This window comes from Artemia sp. Qi Xiang Cuo, chromosome 2 (genome assembly GCF_049724085.1).
Source record: "Artemia sp. Qi Xiang Cuo chromosome 2, ASM4972408v1, whole genome shotgun sequence".
Taxonomy (NCBI): Eukaryota; Metazoa; Arthropoda; class Branchiopoda; order Anostraca; family Artemiidae; genus Artemia; species Artemia sp. Qi Xiang Cuo.
Genome location: NC_142795.1, coordinates 19088195 through 19103542, shown reverse-complemented (window position 1 = coordinate 19103542; position 15348 = coordinate 19088195). Strand labels below are relative to the sequence as shown.

At 37.8% G+C, this 15348-nt stretch overlaps 1 protein-coding gene across 1 annotated transcript in view; it reads right to left on the bottom strand.

Annotated features, from left to right (window-relative positions):
* LOC148954975 (muscle-specific protein 20-like) overlaps positions 1 to 15348 on the bottom strand; it is a 55246-nt gene that overhangs the window by 17894 nt on the left and 22004 nt on the right. Inside the window, exon 2 of the mRNA XM_089099475.1 lies at positions 8588 to 8715. Within this exon, the coding sequence (XP_088955601.1) occupies positions 8588 to 8715 (128 nt within the window). The remainder of the gene's footprint in view (positions 1 to 8587; positions 8716 to 15348) is intronic.

The window sequence follows — 15348 nt, the reverse complement described above, 5'->3', positions numbered from 1 at the left end:
ATTTTTTTCAATTATGCAATATACATAAATTAGCGTTAATGTTCCATCTTATCAAAACTGGGATTAGCGAATATGGATCAAGGTTGTCAGCTGTATTTTAAAAATTACGAAAAATTAATTCTTCAAGATTTTTCCTTCGGTGGTTCATAAGAGCATCGACTTGAGGTTCAATTCCTTTTTACGGTTAAATGAAATTCGTATTTTTGTTGTTTTTGTTTACCAAAAAGAACCATATCATTTCATTTGGATAGTTACCGGGTTTTTAAAGCAGGATGCTGGATTTCACAAAAGACTAATACCAAACTGGGATAAGAATATTATTATAAATTACCCCAAACTCTTAATCTATAAGGTCTTCAACTCTTTATTTAACAGAAAATGTAGGGGCCCCCCATTCTCTGCCCCCTGGCGTATATCTGAGAGCACCGTATGTTCATGTATGTCAGGCACACTTCTACCATACCGAACCTATCCGCTCCATAAATGTTAAACTTCTGTTATACACAGTTTGGGCTATTTGGTGTACAAAAGGGTTTCGTGCTAATACAAAAAGAAATTAATAAATAAAAATAAAATTCAAAAGTAACTTAATTAAATATTAACAGGATATTAAACATAAATTACTCTAGTCTACAAGAAAAAACTTAACTAGACTGTTGTATCTGTTTGGGCCTTGGGCATGGTTTTCTTTGTGATTCCTTAGTAAAAAGTGTTCAATACTGCGACTTCCTTCCGTTGCTGGAACAGCCATTTTGTTCAACGTAGTTGAAATTTCTGGAAATTATATGTTTGAGCAGGACATTCCCCCCACAGTCTTCAGGGGCAAGGGTTATAGGTTATGCTCTGGGGGCATATATGGTTCTTATGGAAGGAATGTTCGTATAAACTTCAGAGAGGGCTCATTTGATTGGAAATTGAAAGTTCTAGTTCCCTTTTTAAGCGTCAAAAGATATTGGAGGGCAACAAGCTGGCGGATTCTTGAAATAGGGAGCCCCTTGCAGAGCTTAGCATAGCTAAGAAATAGCTAAGGGCAATCTACGTAAGAGTATAGCGTAGTCAGTATCCATGACATTATACTGTCGTCGGTTTAGCTAAGGGTCGCAAATGTTTCTTTTGTGTTTTGTTTTCTTAGAATGCTCCAAATACCCAAACTCCATCGCTCCTGCATGTATATTCATCTAAATTAAATCACACCAATTTTGCCACACAAGAAAAGAACTGTTGCTTATTGGTCTGAGTTTTTGCTAAGTTAGAAATTTCCAGTTGTATTTAAATTTTACATAGTTTCAAACTTGTTTTGTAACAATGGTTGTCAAAGGGGCAAAGGGGTTCAAATAGTTTTCGCATTAAATTCATCTTTGTTGTGGCATACGCTGCAAAGCAGAATCACTTCCTAGCAATTTAAAAATCTTCAAAAGATCTGAATTAACAAAAAGTCGAACACGGATTCAGTTTTTTTCTTTTATGCCAAATTGACATCATGTAGTTTGGATACTCATCAGATCTGCAAACCGGCATTTTGGGCTCCATAAAAGGCAAGTACCAAAATTGGGATTGGAATATTACAAACGACCCTAAAACTCCAAATTTGTAATGTCTTGAATACCAAGTTAACAAATATTCGGCAGAGAATGGCATAATTTAAAGTTTTATAAAAAGCTAAAATTTAGCAATAATCCAGGGCTGTAATTTATTGCTGATTTAGCTAAAGGTGGTTAATGAAATGTTTCTCATACAAAATATCGTTATTACTTCTCGATTTTGTACAAACATATATAAACACGTGAAGGAAATAATTAAAATCTTGATTTTTCAAGGAGTGAGTGTCTGTATATGAAGCCCCCCCCCCCTCACGCTTTAAATTTCTTTTACTTGTCCTTTAATCCTAGTTATATTTGTTGAATTTTTGCGTAAGTGGAGTCAACATTACCATGAGTATAATCTGAAATCTTTCTTAGACTAAAACTACAAGTTCAGTTGCCCCAAATTTAACTCAGTCAATATTTTTTTTTACTTTTTTTCACCCTGAGCTTGATGTGATTCAGATTTTGAGTTTTTTTCTTTTTTTTTGCAACGAACCCGATGTGATTCAGATTTAGAGCCCGTTTGTCAGAAATGAGATAATTATGTTTTTGTTTTTGCAATTGCATTTAAAGTTTAATGTTTCAGGCAATCGTGATTAAATATTCTCTGCGTGTTTTTTTTCTAAATTTATGTTTTTAGCAAATTACAAAACCAAGGTCACTCACAACCGTGTTTCTATAATAATATGAACCAGATTTATGTGAAATAATAGTTCAAACTTGAATTATAGCATAGTTGTTGAAGTCAATATTGGCCTTTATTATTATTAAATTAAAAAAAAAAGTTTTTTCAACCGAAATTAAGGAGCCAATTAATACCTAAAACGAACAGAAATTATTAAGTATATGAGAGGGGTCTCCCTTTCCTCTATACCTCGTTCTTTACACTAAAATTTGTTTTTTTGTTCCAGCTATTTAAGAATGACTCCTGAATCACAAAGGCCGTTTAATTAGAATAATAAGCTCTTTTAAAAGTTCTAAAAAAACTTAAGCGCACAGAGAGTGGTATTGAGGAGGGGGCGACCCCCCGCATATACGTAATAATATTTGTTAGTTTTAAGTTTTATGTTGCTCCTTACATTCAGTTGAAATAAACTTGCTTTTTTTATTTGATATCTGATCGTTTTTAAATAATGCTGAGAAATCTAACCCCCCTCCATGGAAAATAGCCTTACCCCACGAAAAAATCCTTTATTAAAAGATCCTCCCACGTACACCCCCCCTCCACCAGAAAATTCCACCCTGAAAAAGGCCTGTTTCCCAGTGACCAATATTATATGTAAACAATGGGCAAAGTTCATAGCTTGTAGCCCTTCCCCCAAGCACTGTGGAGGTCAAGTCATCCTCAAAGACATAGTTATTAAATTTTACGACTAGGCCTGCTGTAAAAATGGCTATTTCAAAATTTTGATCGGGCGACTTTGGGGAGAAATGAGTGCGGGAGGGGGGCTCCCGATCTTCTACGATCACTGGTTCCATACGATCACCCCTGGAAAAAAAACGAAAAACACGTATCAGTGATCTTTATTTCGGCAAAAAATGCAAAATTCCACATTTTTGTACATAGTTAGTTAGTTTATTTTAGCCCACCAATAAAACAAAAACATGGCGGAGTAAGGGAAAAACAAAAAAAACATTACTTCAAAAATAAACGATTAGATTATATACACTATATACATTCACAGCTCGTACATGACGTGCAACGGAAGGAAATCGTAAAGGGACTCCAGTGCACCTTTTCTAGCATTGGTTTCATGCGTTACCACAACTTCACGAGGCTCTGGAATAAGATACTTGTCCAAGAGAAATGTATTTCTCTCGAACAGCGGTAGGCCCCTACTCGTAACAGAAATTTTAAATATTTGCAGAACGCAGATCTAGCCTTTAGTCGCTCTGTTTCCGTAAACCATTCCCATACAGGGGACAGGTAAAGAATATGTGGGAGTGCCACCGCTCTATATAGCCTCGCCAGAACTTGCCGATTGTATGAATACTTCAGGGGGGCCAGTTTAGCATAGCTAATTCGTAGGTTTGACATAAGGGTGTCAAGGCAAAGAATTCTAGTTGCTTTCTTATCTCGACCGTACAGAAGACCTAAGTATTTAAGCGACGAAGACGGTGCAATAGTAGCGCTATCTACTGAAACAGTTGGTTCTGGTGCATCCCGTTTCGTTGAGTTGAAAACCAGAAATTTAGTTTTCTTACCATTAACTTGCAGACCAATAGCTCTGTAGCCAGATACAAGCTTATCTAAATTATCCTGCAATAGACTCAGAGAAAAACTCAACATAAGTAAATCATCGGCATAGCTTATTAGACTCAGATCACAAAGATCAAGGCTAAGCCCACCAGAGATTTGTTTTGTAACCTTAGATATCAAAGTGTTGAATAATATCAGACTTAGAACTGAGCCTTGTCGAAGCCATCTATTTAGTTTAACTGGCGCACTAAGTCTTTCAAGTCCGAGTTTCACTCTTATATAGCTATTAGAGTACCAATAGGATAACATAGCTACTATATGGGTGTTCACGCCAGCATCTAGCAGGGTCTTGAAGACGGCGGACTGGATGACTGAGTCAAATGCAGCAGAAATATCGACAGTACATACATACACGGACAACCCGATTAGTTCAGCTTTAGCAAGAATACGCTTTAGAAGTCTATGGGCAAAAGCACAGCTGAGATATTTTCTAAATCCAAACTGTCTGTGGTCTATACCACATTTCGATACAATTTCGCTAAGAACCAATCTTTCCAACACTTTGCTCAGCGTACTTGAGACAGTAATAGGCCTATAGCCTCCACACTCATTCGTATTTTTTCCTTTCTTGAGGATATTTGTAACAACCCCGGTACAGAACGAGTTAGGAACGGTCGCAGTATCTATACACATCTGAAAGAGTAGTTGCAGATGCTGAAGCAAAAGCGGGGAACCATTGCGTAGATGATTACCACTAACACTATCAAGACCGGGAGCCTTGTTACTCTTTAACTGGCTAACAGCCCTTGAAACATTATTTTTAGAAACCACAAAATAATTTCTCTGTTTCAGAAGCGAATCAAGACATAATTTTAACGATTCATCATATTCTTTTTCCAAAGGAATATTTTTTGACCCGAAAACCTTCGAATAATGTTCTAACCACTGTTCTTCAGGTACTGTGGCACAATGCTTTGGCTATGAAAGCTTGAAACCTCTACAGTAGGGTTTTATGGTATGATGAATCTGATGGTGATTAAGATCACTTGATGTTTTGGGGGTTTTTCCCCTTTACAAAATCGGACAAATTTTCTCAGGCTCGTAACTTTTGATGGGTATCATTAAATTTGATGGATTTTACATATTTTGAATAAGCATCAAAATTCGATTCTTTTGATATAGCTATTGTTATCAAGAATCTATTTCTGAAAGTTCCAGTTACAATTGAGCCGCATCGCTCTTTACGTTAGATTCCAACTTATTGGTTTTTCCCTAGAAATTCTTCTCAACTTTTTTTTAGAATAGCAGTCCATCTGTTCTTCTTTAGTCAAAGTGATTACAGAGGACACATAACAAATCCGACATTGGGTAGACCCCTTTTATCAAAATTTAATGAAAAATTAGTTTTCTCTTTCTTTGTTGGTTGATTTATTTTCCATTCATAAACCAAAAAATAAAAGTATGACTTATATCCGAAGTATAATCACCTACGGAACAGTAGGTGATTATACTTTGCTTCAATCGTAAACCATACAAAGTTCAGTTAACATCATTATCTTAATGTGATAATTGAATCCAGAATAACCAAATTTACAGGGCCGTATCCAGGATTTTTGTTCGGGGGGGGGGGGGGTTACCCGATTTTTCCCGTGGACTTTGTCTAACATCCACGAGCAACATCACGTTAGCTCGAGACCGTCAGTCCGCTCCTTGCGAACGAGGACGCGTCCACTAGGCATACTTTCGTATCTATAAGGGGCATTTTTTTTTTTTTTTTTAGTAACGCAAAAACAAGACAAGCATTTACATACAGTTAAATACTACAAGCTATTTTTTTTTGCGCAAAAAGAAGCCAAATAGTAGGTTAGAAGTAGTCTATATACTTTTTAGTTTTTTTTTAACTAAAAGTAAGGGGGAATATCTATAAAACAAAATCGAGACGACGCTTTTTCTTACCTGCAAAAATGTCGATAACCGTGTCAGGGCAGACGTCAACGTCCCTATGGACTGCAAGAAGGGCTAAGCCACACATTCGTTCTTCTACTGGTGCATTTCTCAGTCAGTTTTTGAGCCTTCTAAGCGTTGAAAAACTTCTTTCCGGAGTAGCAGTGCTAACAGGTAACGTCGCAAAAACAGCCAGAAGAAGAAAAACATTTGGAAAAAAGGTGGCGTCGCATGCCTGAAGCGAAGACACAGCACAAGTAGGCCTCTCTGATACCTGAACATTCTCCCACTTGATGCGCCATAGCTCAATTTCTTGCTTCAGACAGTCTGGCTCGGGAAGAATATCGCCATACAATTCAACCAATGACTCCAGGTTTAATGCCTTCAGATCGACAGAAACAATTTTGGCAGGAGAAAGGACGCTGAGATTTGACAGCAGTTTCTGGTGAAGCACAAATCGTTGTTTCAGCTCGGAAGTGAAGTGGTCCAGGAAACAAATAAAGAGCGAGGTTCTATAGTGGTTGAGAAGGTCTGGATCGTCTGCGTGCATACTCCGGCCACCTCTCGTCATTGGACGAATCATCTCCAGTCCTAAGTCACTGGAAAACGCTGAGCTTAGTCGAAAATAGACGTGGAAGCAGTAGCAGCATTTCCTCGCATTTCCTTTGTTTTTGAAAGTAAAGTTTACACGTGCCTGCATGAAGCTGCTAAATCACAGTCAACTGACTGAAGAGTCTTGCACAATGAAAGCGTAAGGCAGAAAAGCTATTTGACCACATGGAGACACACAACAAATTGTGACTGGTTCATCGTGTCCAGCAACTGCGCCGCTTTTGCAGAAGTTTCTGCATTTCCGTTCTCTTCAAGAGCTTCCAGGGATCGCAGGATTGGTCAGTAAAGCTCAAAAAAACGCACGACTGAATCGTGGTGCTCCTCCCATCTTGTTTTGCAGACTCTAGTTAGAAGATGTGTCTTCAAGTTTATAACCATTTTGTTGATCTCCTATATTGAAGACTGTGTCTTAATCGGAGAAGTCTATTTAACACTTCAGAGTTTTGACAAGACTCCAAAGAAATGCTGTGACTATGTACCAGATCTTGAAGGCTAGATGACCAAGATGAAACTGTGCGCACTACAAGAGATGTAAAGGACCCTCAGATACTTTTTACGTATAACATCCTGAACACCCCTAAAATGCCCATTCATCGCTGCTGCACCGTCATACCCCTGACCAACCATCTTGTTTAGATTAAGACCAAGGCGTTAGAGAAATCGCAGGATTGATGAAGCCAGACCTTGCCCAGTCAAATCAGAAACTGAGGTAAAACCAAGGAAGTCCTCATGCAGGTTCCCTTTGAAAGTGTAGCGGACGCAAACAGACAGCTACTCGGTATTCGAAACATCCGCCGTTTCCTCAGAAAGCACCGAAAAGCATGAATTTGTGTTTACTCTTTTCACAATAGACAGCTGAAGAAGCTCCCCGGATACAGCGATAATACCATTCTGGATAATGGGAGAAAGATATATGGCATTTCCGGCCGCAGAAAGAAGGTGGTTCTTCAGAACATCGTCACCGTGTCTCGCCTTCAGCCGCAGTAGTGCTCGGAAGTTGCCATCATTGTGAGAAGGTTCTGGATCCGAGACCGAAATGGGACTGGAATCGTTGGTACCACGAAGGGCAAGCTGTTGCCGCCCACAAAATATCACCGTCTCAACAATTGGTCGCAACACAGGTGTAGATGAATGCTCCGCAGACGTCCCGCTAATGCCACTGTCAGAAACATCCCTGGTCCGCTTGGGCGCAAAAAACGACGTAATGTCACACTTCCTCTTCATGTTGAAAATCGCTCTTCTCTTAGCCAAGTCCGAAATTGAACTGAACTGAACTGACAATCTTGCACTCTCTTATACCATATCTCGAGCGCCCATTAATCCTAATTTACTATGCAACGTCAGGGGAACATGGGGTTACCTAATTGCGTAAGCTGATCAGAGCGCATATTATTAACCCTAATTTACTATGCAAGGTCAGGTGAACATGGGGTTACCTACGGTTACCTAATTGCGTAAGCTGATCAGAACCGTTAACCCACAAAATGCAATAGGATTTAGTGTGGGAGCACATTTTTTTTCTGGTAAGGTTTTGTCTTTACAGGTATTTTTTAGACTAATTTTCGACTCGCTCAAAAATTTCAGGGGGGGGGGGGTTCAAACCCGGTACCCCCCCCCCCCCCTGGATACGGCCTTGCAAATTTACATACAAACATTTATAACAATTTGGTGCGTTTTCGACACAGTTTATATAATATACCAGTAAGTTTACCGCAGATGATTTCTGGCTCTTCATTCTCGGTGCGAACAAAAAGCTCCTCCCACTTATTTCTGCACTTATTGTCCACTTATTGGTTGAGCCGGCCAAATGGTTTTGTCAGTACTTGTTCCGTAGGAGATTATTCTTTGTCTACCCGTGAAAAGATCCAATGCCGCTTATGTTTATATCTGCAAAAACGTTCTCTGGAACACTCGCACCTCGGTCCGGGTTTTTATAATGGGTGAGATAGGGAAAGATCATAGTGGAAAATTATATAAACTGTGGTATTTGACCAGACTGGTAATGCTGTGGCTTTATTCACGCTATAGTTAGCTTAACCCTTCCAGTGTTATGACCCCCTCCTAAAATTTATTATAAATAGATGCAGGTACTCTATGGCCTTCTTATATTTTATAATAATTTGAGTATAATTATCTGCTTTATTAGCAGAGCATAATTTTCCATTTATTTATTGATTTATACATGCTTCTTTGTTTCTTAAGCAATCCATGGTATAGGTAAAGGCTACAAGTAATAGGTAATTTTTACCTGCAAAGAACAACACCATCCCTCAAAACATCCTCATAAGCAACACCAGCTGGAAATTTTTCTCCGAGAACACCCTCAATCCACTCTTGGGCTTGCTTATCAGCATCTGTATCACGTTTTCCTGCGATCTATATATAGAAATTCATTATTATTGCGACACAATTCTAAAAAAAGAATGATTATTATGGCTATTAGATAGTGCACATTTTTTTTTCTTATAAAATCATGGTTACTTGTATGATATAGCCCCTACCGCTCAAGTTGTTCATTCATTGACGCATTAAAGAACCGTTTTTTGTGTTAGTTTCTTTCAGCTTAGCGCGAGACAAGACAAAGAGAAGTGGCAGAATAGATGGAAAATATATAATTTGGGGGAGGGGGTGAAACATTTTCATATTATCGGGGGGGGGGGGTAAAGCATCTGGACAGTGTGAAGTTAGAAAACAATTCTTGCTACACAATATGCAGAATAATTTAACCTAACACATGAGGCATGCAGACCCGCTATACTTTTACACCCACCCCTAATGTGCCAATATATAGCTAAAATTTGTTTCTAAAGTATTATATTATTATCATACTTAGGTATATTTCATTAGGATTGAGTGTCAGAGAAACATATTCGAAGAATATTAGGCAGGGGCTGCATCATACAAGTACCAAATCAAGTTGTTAATAAATACATAGAATTAGTTTATAATTTCTTACAATTTAACTATTAGAAAAAGTACTTTATCATTATAAGAATAATATCTTAAAATATTGCTCTATTGCTAATAAATATAAATAAATAATTGTATAAGTATATAATTATCAACCATTAATAAATATCAGTCTATAAGTTTTATATTTATAATACTTATGAATAGTTCTGTAGTATGATGGAGTATATGTGAAAATTGGCTCTTGGTGAGTCAGACAGTATCTGGACAGTCAGGCAGTGCACAACCACTTGAGACAAACAAAATAGTGCAAAGTTTATTTTTAGGGCCATATTTATTTTAAGGGTCATTTCCATTCTCTTGAGTGCCTTGCAGCAGACAGGTTTGAACCGTAGTCTCCAGGCGAGAAACATCAGATTAGAGTGCAACATAACAATTTAAACATTAAATTTCTATTCTACGAGCAGGTCAGAATTTACCAATAGGCCCGGACCTAGGGGCGCATAATGTCAGGGGGAGCAACAAATTACCACTGATTGAATTTCTTCTTGACAAAAACTGGACAGAAGTGATTTATCGTCAAAGTTCCAGAATGATACACTCTGCCGCCGCGCTGCCTATTCAGAGAACAGTGATTTCAAAATAAGACAGGAATTCCGTGGTCACTTATAAACTGTCAAATGTCTCCCAAGAATGGCAGCTGAGAGTTTACCTCTCTCTTTCATCACTTCCAGATCATCAGTTGCGTTCTGGTCAGTGCTTCCACTATCCCTGAAGTTTGGGGAATTTCTCCAAAAATCTTGCAAAAATGGAGCGGCAAAAACACTTGGGCCTAGAAGCATCAAACCTTTAAATCCGGCCCCGTTTGGTGATGTTTTCTAAACCTCTGTCTTCGTGCAATAATATTTATTGTCGGGATACTTAATAATAGGAACTTATCAAAAGAGCTTATCCTAAAAAGATTACATTATGGCTATTGTTTCAACTTGGTAGTTATATTCAAGGACACACTCAGAGGAGGACCTCGGGCTCCAACCCCCAAACTGCTATATTTTCCTTTTATATGTGCTGCTTATTCACATTAACAAATAATATTTGTTTTTTGTACCCCCCCCCCCTCTAAAAATAAATTGCCGTATACGTGCTTCGTCCTGCTTGTCATCTTTTACCCTAAAATTCCCACTGTCTCTCCTGCAAATTTCCTCACGCTCTAATACAATCTTTTTGTCATTCATATTTCACTTTCGATAGATTCTTTACATATTTTAGTATTTGACGGTTCTAAAATTCAAATATATTACTATTAGCTTCCATGGCATATCGATAACAGCTTGCAATAAAATAGCATTTTCCAGGAATAAGATGAATATTCTTTTTATATTTCAAGCTTGAAAACTTTGACATTCGTCTTTTATTTGCCTTTCTAAAATTTCTCGTTGCCAGCTGTCTCTTGAAGAATTCTTGCGTTTAGAAGTCTAAACAAGAAACACGGGAAAGTAAATATACTCTCTTTTTACGAATTTAACATCAACATGGAAAGGGTCCAATACATAGAGAGCGGATGTTATTACGAAGGTTTCTACTGACAACAAGGAGAAAAAAAACGTGATATGGTGTGTTAATTATATAATGTGATATGGTAAAATAAATGAAAATAAATAAGGAAGGAATAAAAGACAAAAATAAAAGTTAAAAAAATAATGAGGAGAGGTAAAACAATGAGATGAAAAACTGAGTATGTAAAATAAGTCAGATTTTGTGTGTGTGTGTGTGTTTGTACTATATTATATTCTTATTATGATGTTTGTCATGGCCTGGCTGTCTTTTTAGCCAATAAATATCACATCATACCATAAAAGACCAAGAGGGGTAGGGTAATTACAATAATATTATTAACGTTAGGTCATTTGTCTAAAATCAGTTAATATTCCCTTCTGGTAATTATGTACCTTCTCCTCTTGTGCAGAACAAAAGAGGTCAATAGGCATAGGCATACACAAATTTTGTTAGTAATCTACCTCGCCGTTTTGTTAATACTTCCAATTCAGTTTGAAGGTAAAAAATCCAGTGACCTCAGCAAGTTTCAGTACCAGCTTTTTGTTAAAAATATTCAAGACTCAGTGGGGAAGAAAGAAAAATCCAAAAATTGGATCCAGAAGACCTAAATCCTACAGAAACATTATGAGCTCACTGCAGCCCCATGCTACCTGAGGCCAAAACAGCCGCGCAAACTTCTCTTTCATCCCAGTCTGTTCAAAACTTTCCTCTTTACACTCTCCCAAGAAGTTTTGAATCCTTTCTTATGACCACTTCCTACTCTAGTCGGGCATGTCTTGCTTTTCGTTGGTTCTAGATGTATGGCCGAAAAGGACGATCTTTCAGAATTTGTCATCCTTCATCAGCAAAACGTGTCCTAGCCATTTCAACAATTCTCTCATTATATTCCCAGAAAGCTAGATAGGATCACATTTTCGTATAGCTTGTTGTTTGATAGATGGTCTGTCAGACGGGATCCCAAAACGATCTGTAGGCAATTCCTCTGGGAAAAATGTAACAAATTCTCCTTTGTCTTCCGAAGCACCCATGTTTCAGAGCCATACTTGACCACTGTCATCCCTGTAGTTTTCAATACTCTGATCTCGGTTCACAGATTTACCTTCCTATTCTTTCAAACTTTTTTCAACTCTGACAAAAACACCCTAGCCTCGGGTATTTATTATTTTCACTTTACTGCTTACTTAATAAACAGTTATTGCCATTAACTAATAATTGACATACATTCTCCTCTCTCGCTCCACCATTATTGATAATTGCACAGGTAATCATAAGATTACTTTACTTACTTTTGACTTATGCCTCCTGCCGGGCGCTGCTCGGTGTAGAGAGTGACGTCTGCCTCCTCCATCCACTTCGGTCCATGGCAAGCGTTTGCATATCGCTCAACCTGATATTTGCCATCGTCAGAAACTCGGACAGGCTGTCAGACCATCGTTTCTTCGGTTGGCCGCGAGTTCGCTTCCAACCGGCTTTTACAGGGTCGAAGTCATGGATCGTTTTCGCAGGTATGTGTGGAGGCATTCGAAGTAGGTGTCCGAACCATCGTAGTGTTCACTCGGCTGCTTGGGTCCAAAACCGAGACTGCTTGGTGAGCTGCAGCAGCTTCTCATTGCTGATGAAGTCGAACCATCGTAGACCTTCGATCCTCCCTCAGGCTCTTTGACTGAAAGACATCAATTGCCTTGAGGGTTGCGGCTGAAGCTTGCCGCGTCTCAGCTCCATAGAGCATCACAGAGCCGACGAGTGCGTTGAAAATCCGCAGCTTCGTTTTGCGACTGATGTTTGGTTTTCGCCAGAGGGGACGGTTCAGTCTGCCCATGGCAGAAGACGCTTTGGATATTCTCGCTTGTAGTTCAGAAAGAAGCGAGCCATCTGAAGATTACATAAAATAAGATTGCATAGAATAATATACCAGAGCATTTTATTAGCCACGTAAATACGAGGAGTGTATATGAGTTTATACCCCCCCCCCACACAAGAATACCACGATTGCTCCTATAGTTTCTATATTTTTATGAATAATTGGTTGCAAATTATTCTTTGTTTTGTATTTTCTTTTAGTTTGCCCCTTTCCTCCCTGACCTGCTCTGCATTCTCCAAAATAACTCCTAACTGCGTGCCAGTACTTATTAATCCCTCCGTTTGTGCTTAATGCACATTTTATCACACGCTATTCGGTTTTGGCAGCAAAGATGTGTTATAAGTAGACTTCTGTGTATGCAAAATTTTACTGCTTGGGAATATTATATCTAAAAAAATTTTACAACACTCATTTTACTTTTCATTTTAAGTAAAGCTATTACCATGTATTATTTAACTGACAAAAGTTTCCTTGTCACGGCATAATTATATAATTTTACCCCATTAATATATTACTTCTTTTAGCCGCTAAAACGTTGAATTGATTACTTTATCTCTTTTATGTAGGGTCTTATATAGCAATGCCATTGCTCCTTTCAGACTTGGATATTTGCTCAAGTTTTATTTATCAAAAATTTTCTTCTTAAGGGCTCGGCTCACGTAGCTGATTTCGGGAACCGATTTCACCATCAGTGGACAAACGATAGCGGTAAGAAAAATTTGTTTAAAGAAAAATTTATTGCACGCGATTTTCAAAATAAGAAATAATGGACACAAATAGTCAACTAGAGTTTATTAATTGTTGCGTGGTTGATCTCAGCTTAGTTCTCAGCTCAGTAGCGGGGTCTTTCACCATAGACATCGCTGGCTGACTATTTATTTGTATCCCTATTTTGTTTGTGATGATCATGATGAAAATCGGCGCTGATTTTGTAAATCGGCGCCGAAAATAGAAAATTTTTCAAGCTCAAATCGACGCCAATTACTTTTTAAATCGGCGCTGATTTGGAAATCAGTTTCCGAAATCAGCTACGTGTGCCATGTGCCCTTTATTGTGGAAAATATTTTACATGTTGGTCAGATGGTACAAATTAGTCTCTTCAGTCAGAAAACTGGCGCAGTTTATTTCAAACTGTTGGTAAGGCTGGTTCTATATTAGATTAAATAAAAAAAAAAACAAGTTATTTTAGCTGAAAGTAAGGAACGACGTTAAAACTTTAAAAAAACAGAAATTATTCCGTATATTAAAGGGGCTGTCCCCTCCTCAACGCCTCGTTCTTTACGCTAAAGTTTTTTATTGTTTAAAAAAATAGAGTTGTGAGAAAGTCAAACTTTAGCGTAAAGAACGAGGCGTTGAGGAGGAGGGGACAGTCCCTTTCTTATACGGAATAATTTCTGTTCATTTTAAGTTTTAACGTCATTCCTTACTTTCAGTTAAAAAAACTTGTTTATTTTATTTAATTTTTGAACGTTTTTGAATTAATGCAGGTTTTGATATTGGCTCACCGTACATGAATAATTAAAACAAAATTTGCATATTAATTTTACTTTTATTTGGTTAAATGGCTTTCTCGAAACTTGTTTAATTTTATTTACGAACGTTTTTATTACTAATGAATATATGTAACTTACGAATTAACTTACGTAACGAACTTCTATATTCATAGATTTTTAATAAGTATATTAGGGGGTTCGCCCCCTAGTCAATACCTTGCTATTTAAGCTAAAGTTCGAGTTTTGTTCCAATTCTTTAAAATTACCCCTTAATCACAAAGGCCATTAATTAGAATAAATAGCTCTTATGAATGTACTAAAAAATCTTTGGCTTAAAGAGCGAGGTATTGACTAGGGGGTGAACCCAATCATATATATTTAATATTTTCTGTTCAATTCAAGTTTTGATGTTGCTCCTTCCTTTCAGTTGAAAAACTTTTTTTTATTAAATTTCTGATCTCTTTCTTTAATAATGCTGGGAAATCCTTCACCCCCTTCATAGCAATGTCCCTTCCCCGATGAAAACTTCCTTCATGGAAGAATCCTCCCATTTAACCCCTGACCCCCCCCCCCAAACTACCAGAAAAAATCCCCCCTGAAAACGTCTGCATACTTCCCAATAACGAATACTATATGTTAACATTGGGTAAAGTTCATAACTTTCACCCCTCCCCCCGAGGACTTCGGGGATTAAGTCATCCTTAAAGACTTAGTTATCATATTTTTGACTATGCTGAACAAAATGGCTATCTAAAAATTTTTATCGGGTGACTTTGGGAAAAAAAAATGAGCGTGGGAGGGGGCCTAGTTGCCCTCCATTTATTTGGTCACTTAAAAAGGGCACTAGAACTTTTTAATTTCCGTTCTTTATGAGCCCTCCCACGATATTCTAGGACTACTGGGTCGATACGATCACCCCTGGGAAAAAAAAAAACAAAAAACAAATAAACACGCATCCGTGATCTTTCTTCTGGCAAAAAATGCAAAACTCCACATTTCGGTAAATAGATGCTTGAAACCTCTACAGTAGGGTTCTCTGATACGCTGAATGTGATGGTGTAATTTTCATTAAGGTTCTATAACTTTTAGGGGGTCTTTCTCCCTTTTTCTAAAATCAGCCAAATTTTCTCAGGCGCATAACGTTTGATGGGTAAGACTAAACTTAATGAAACTTATATATTTGAAATA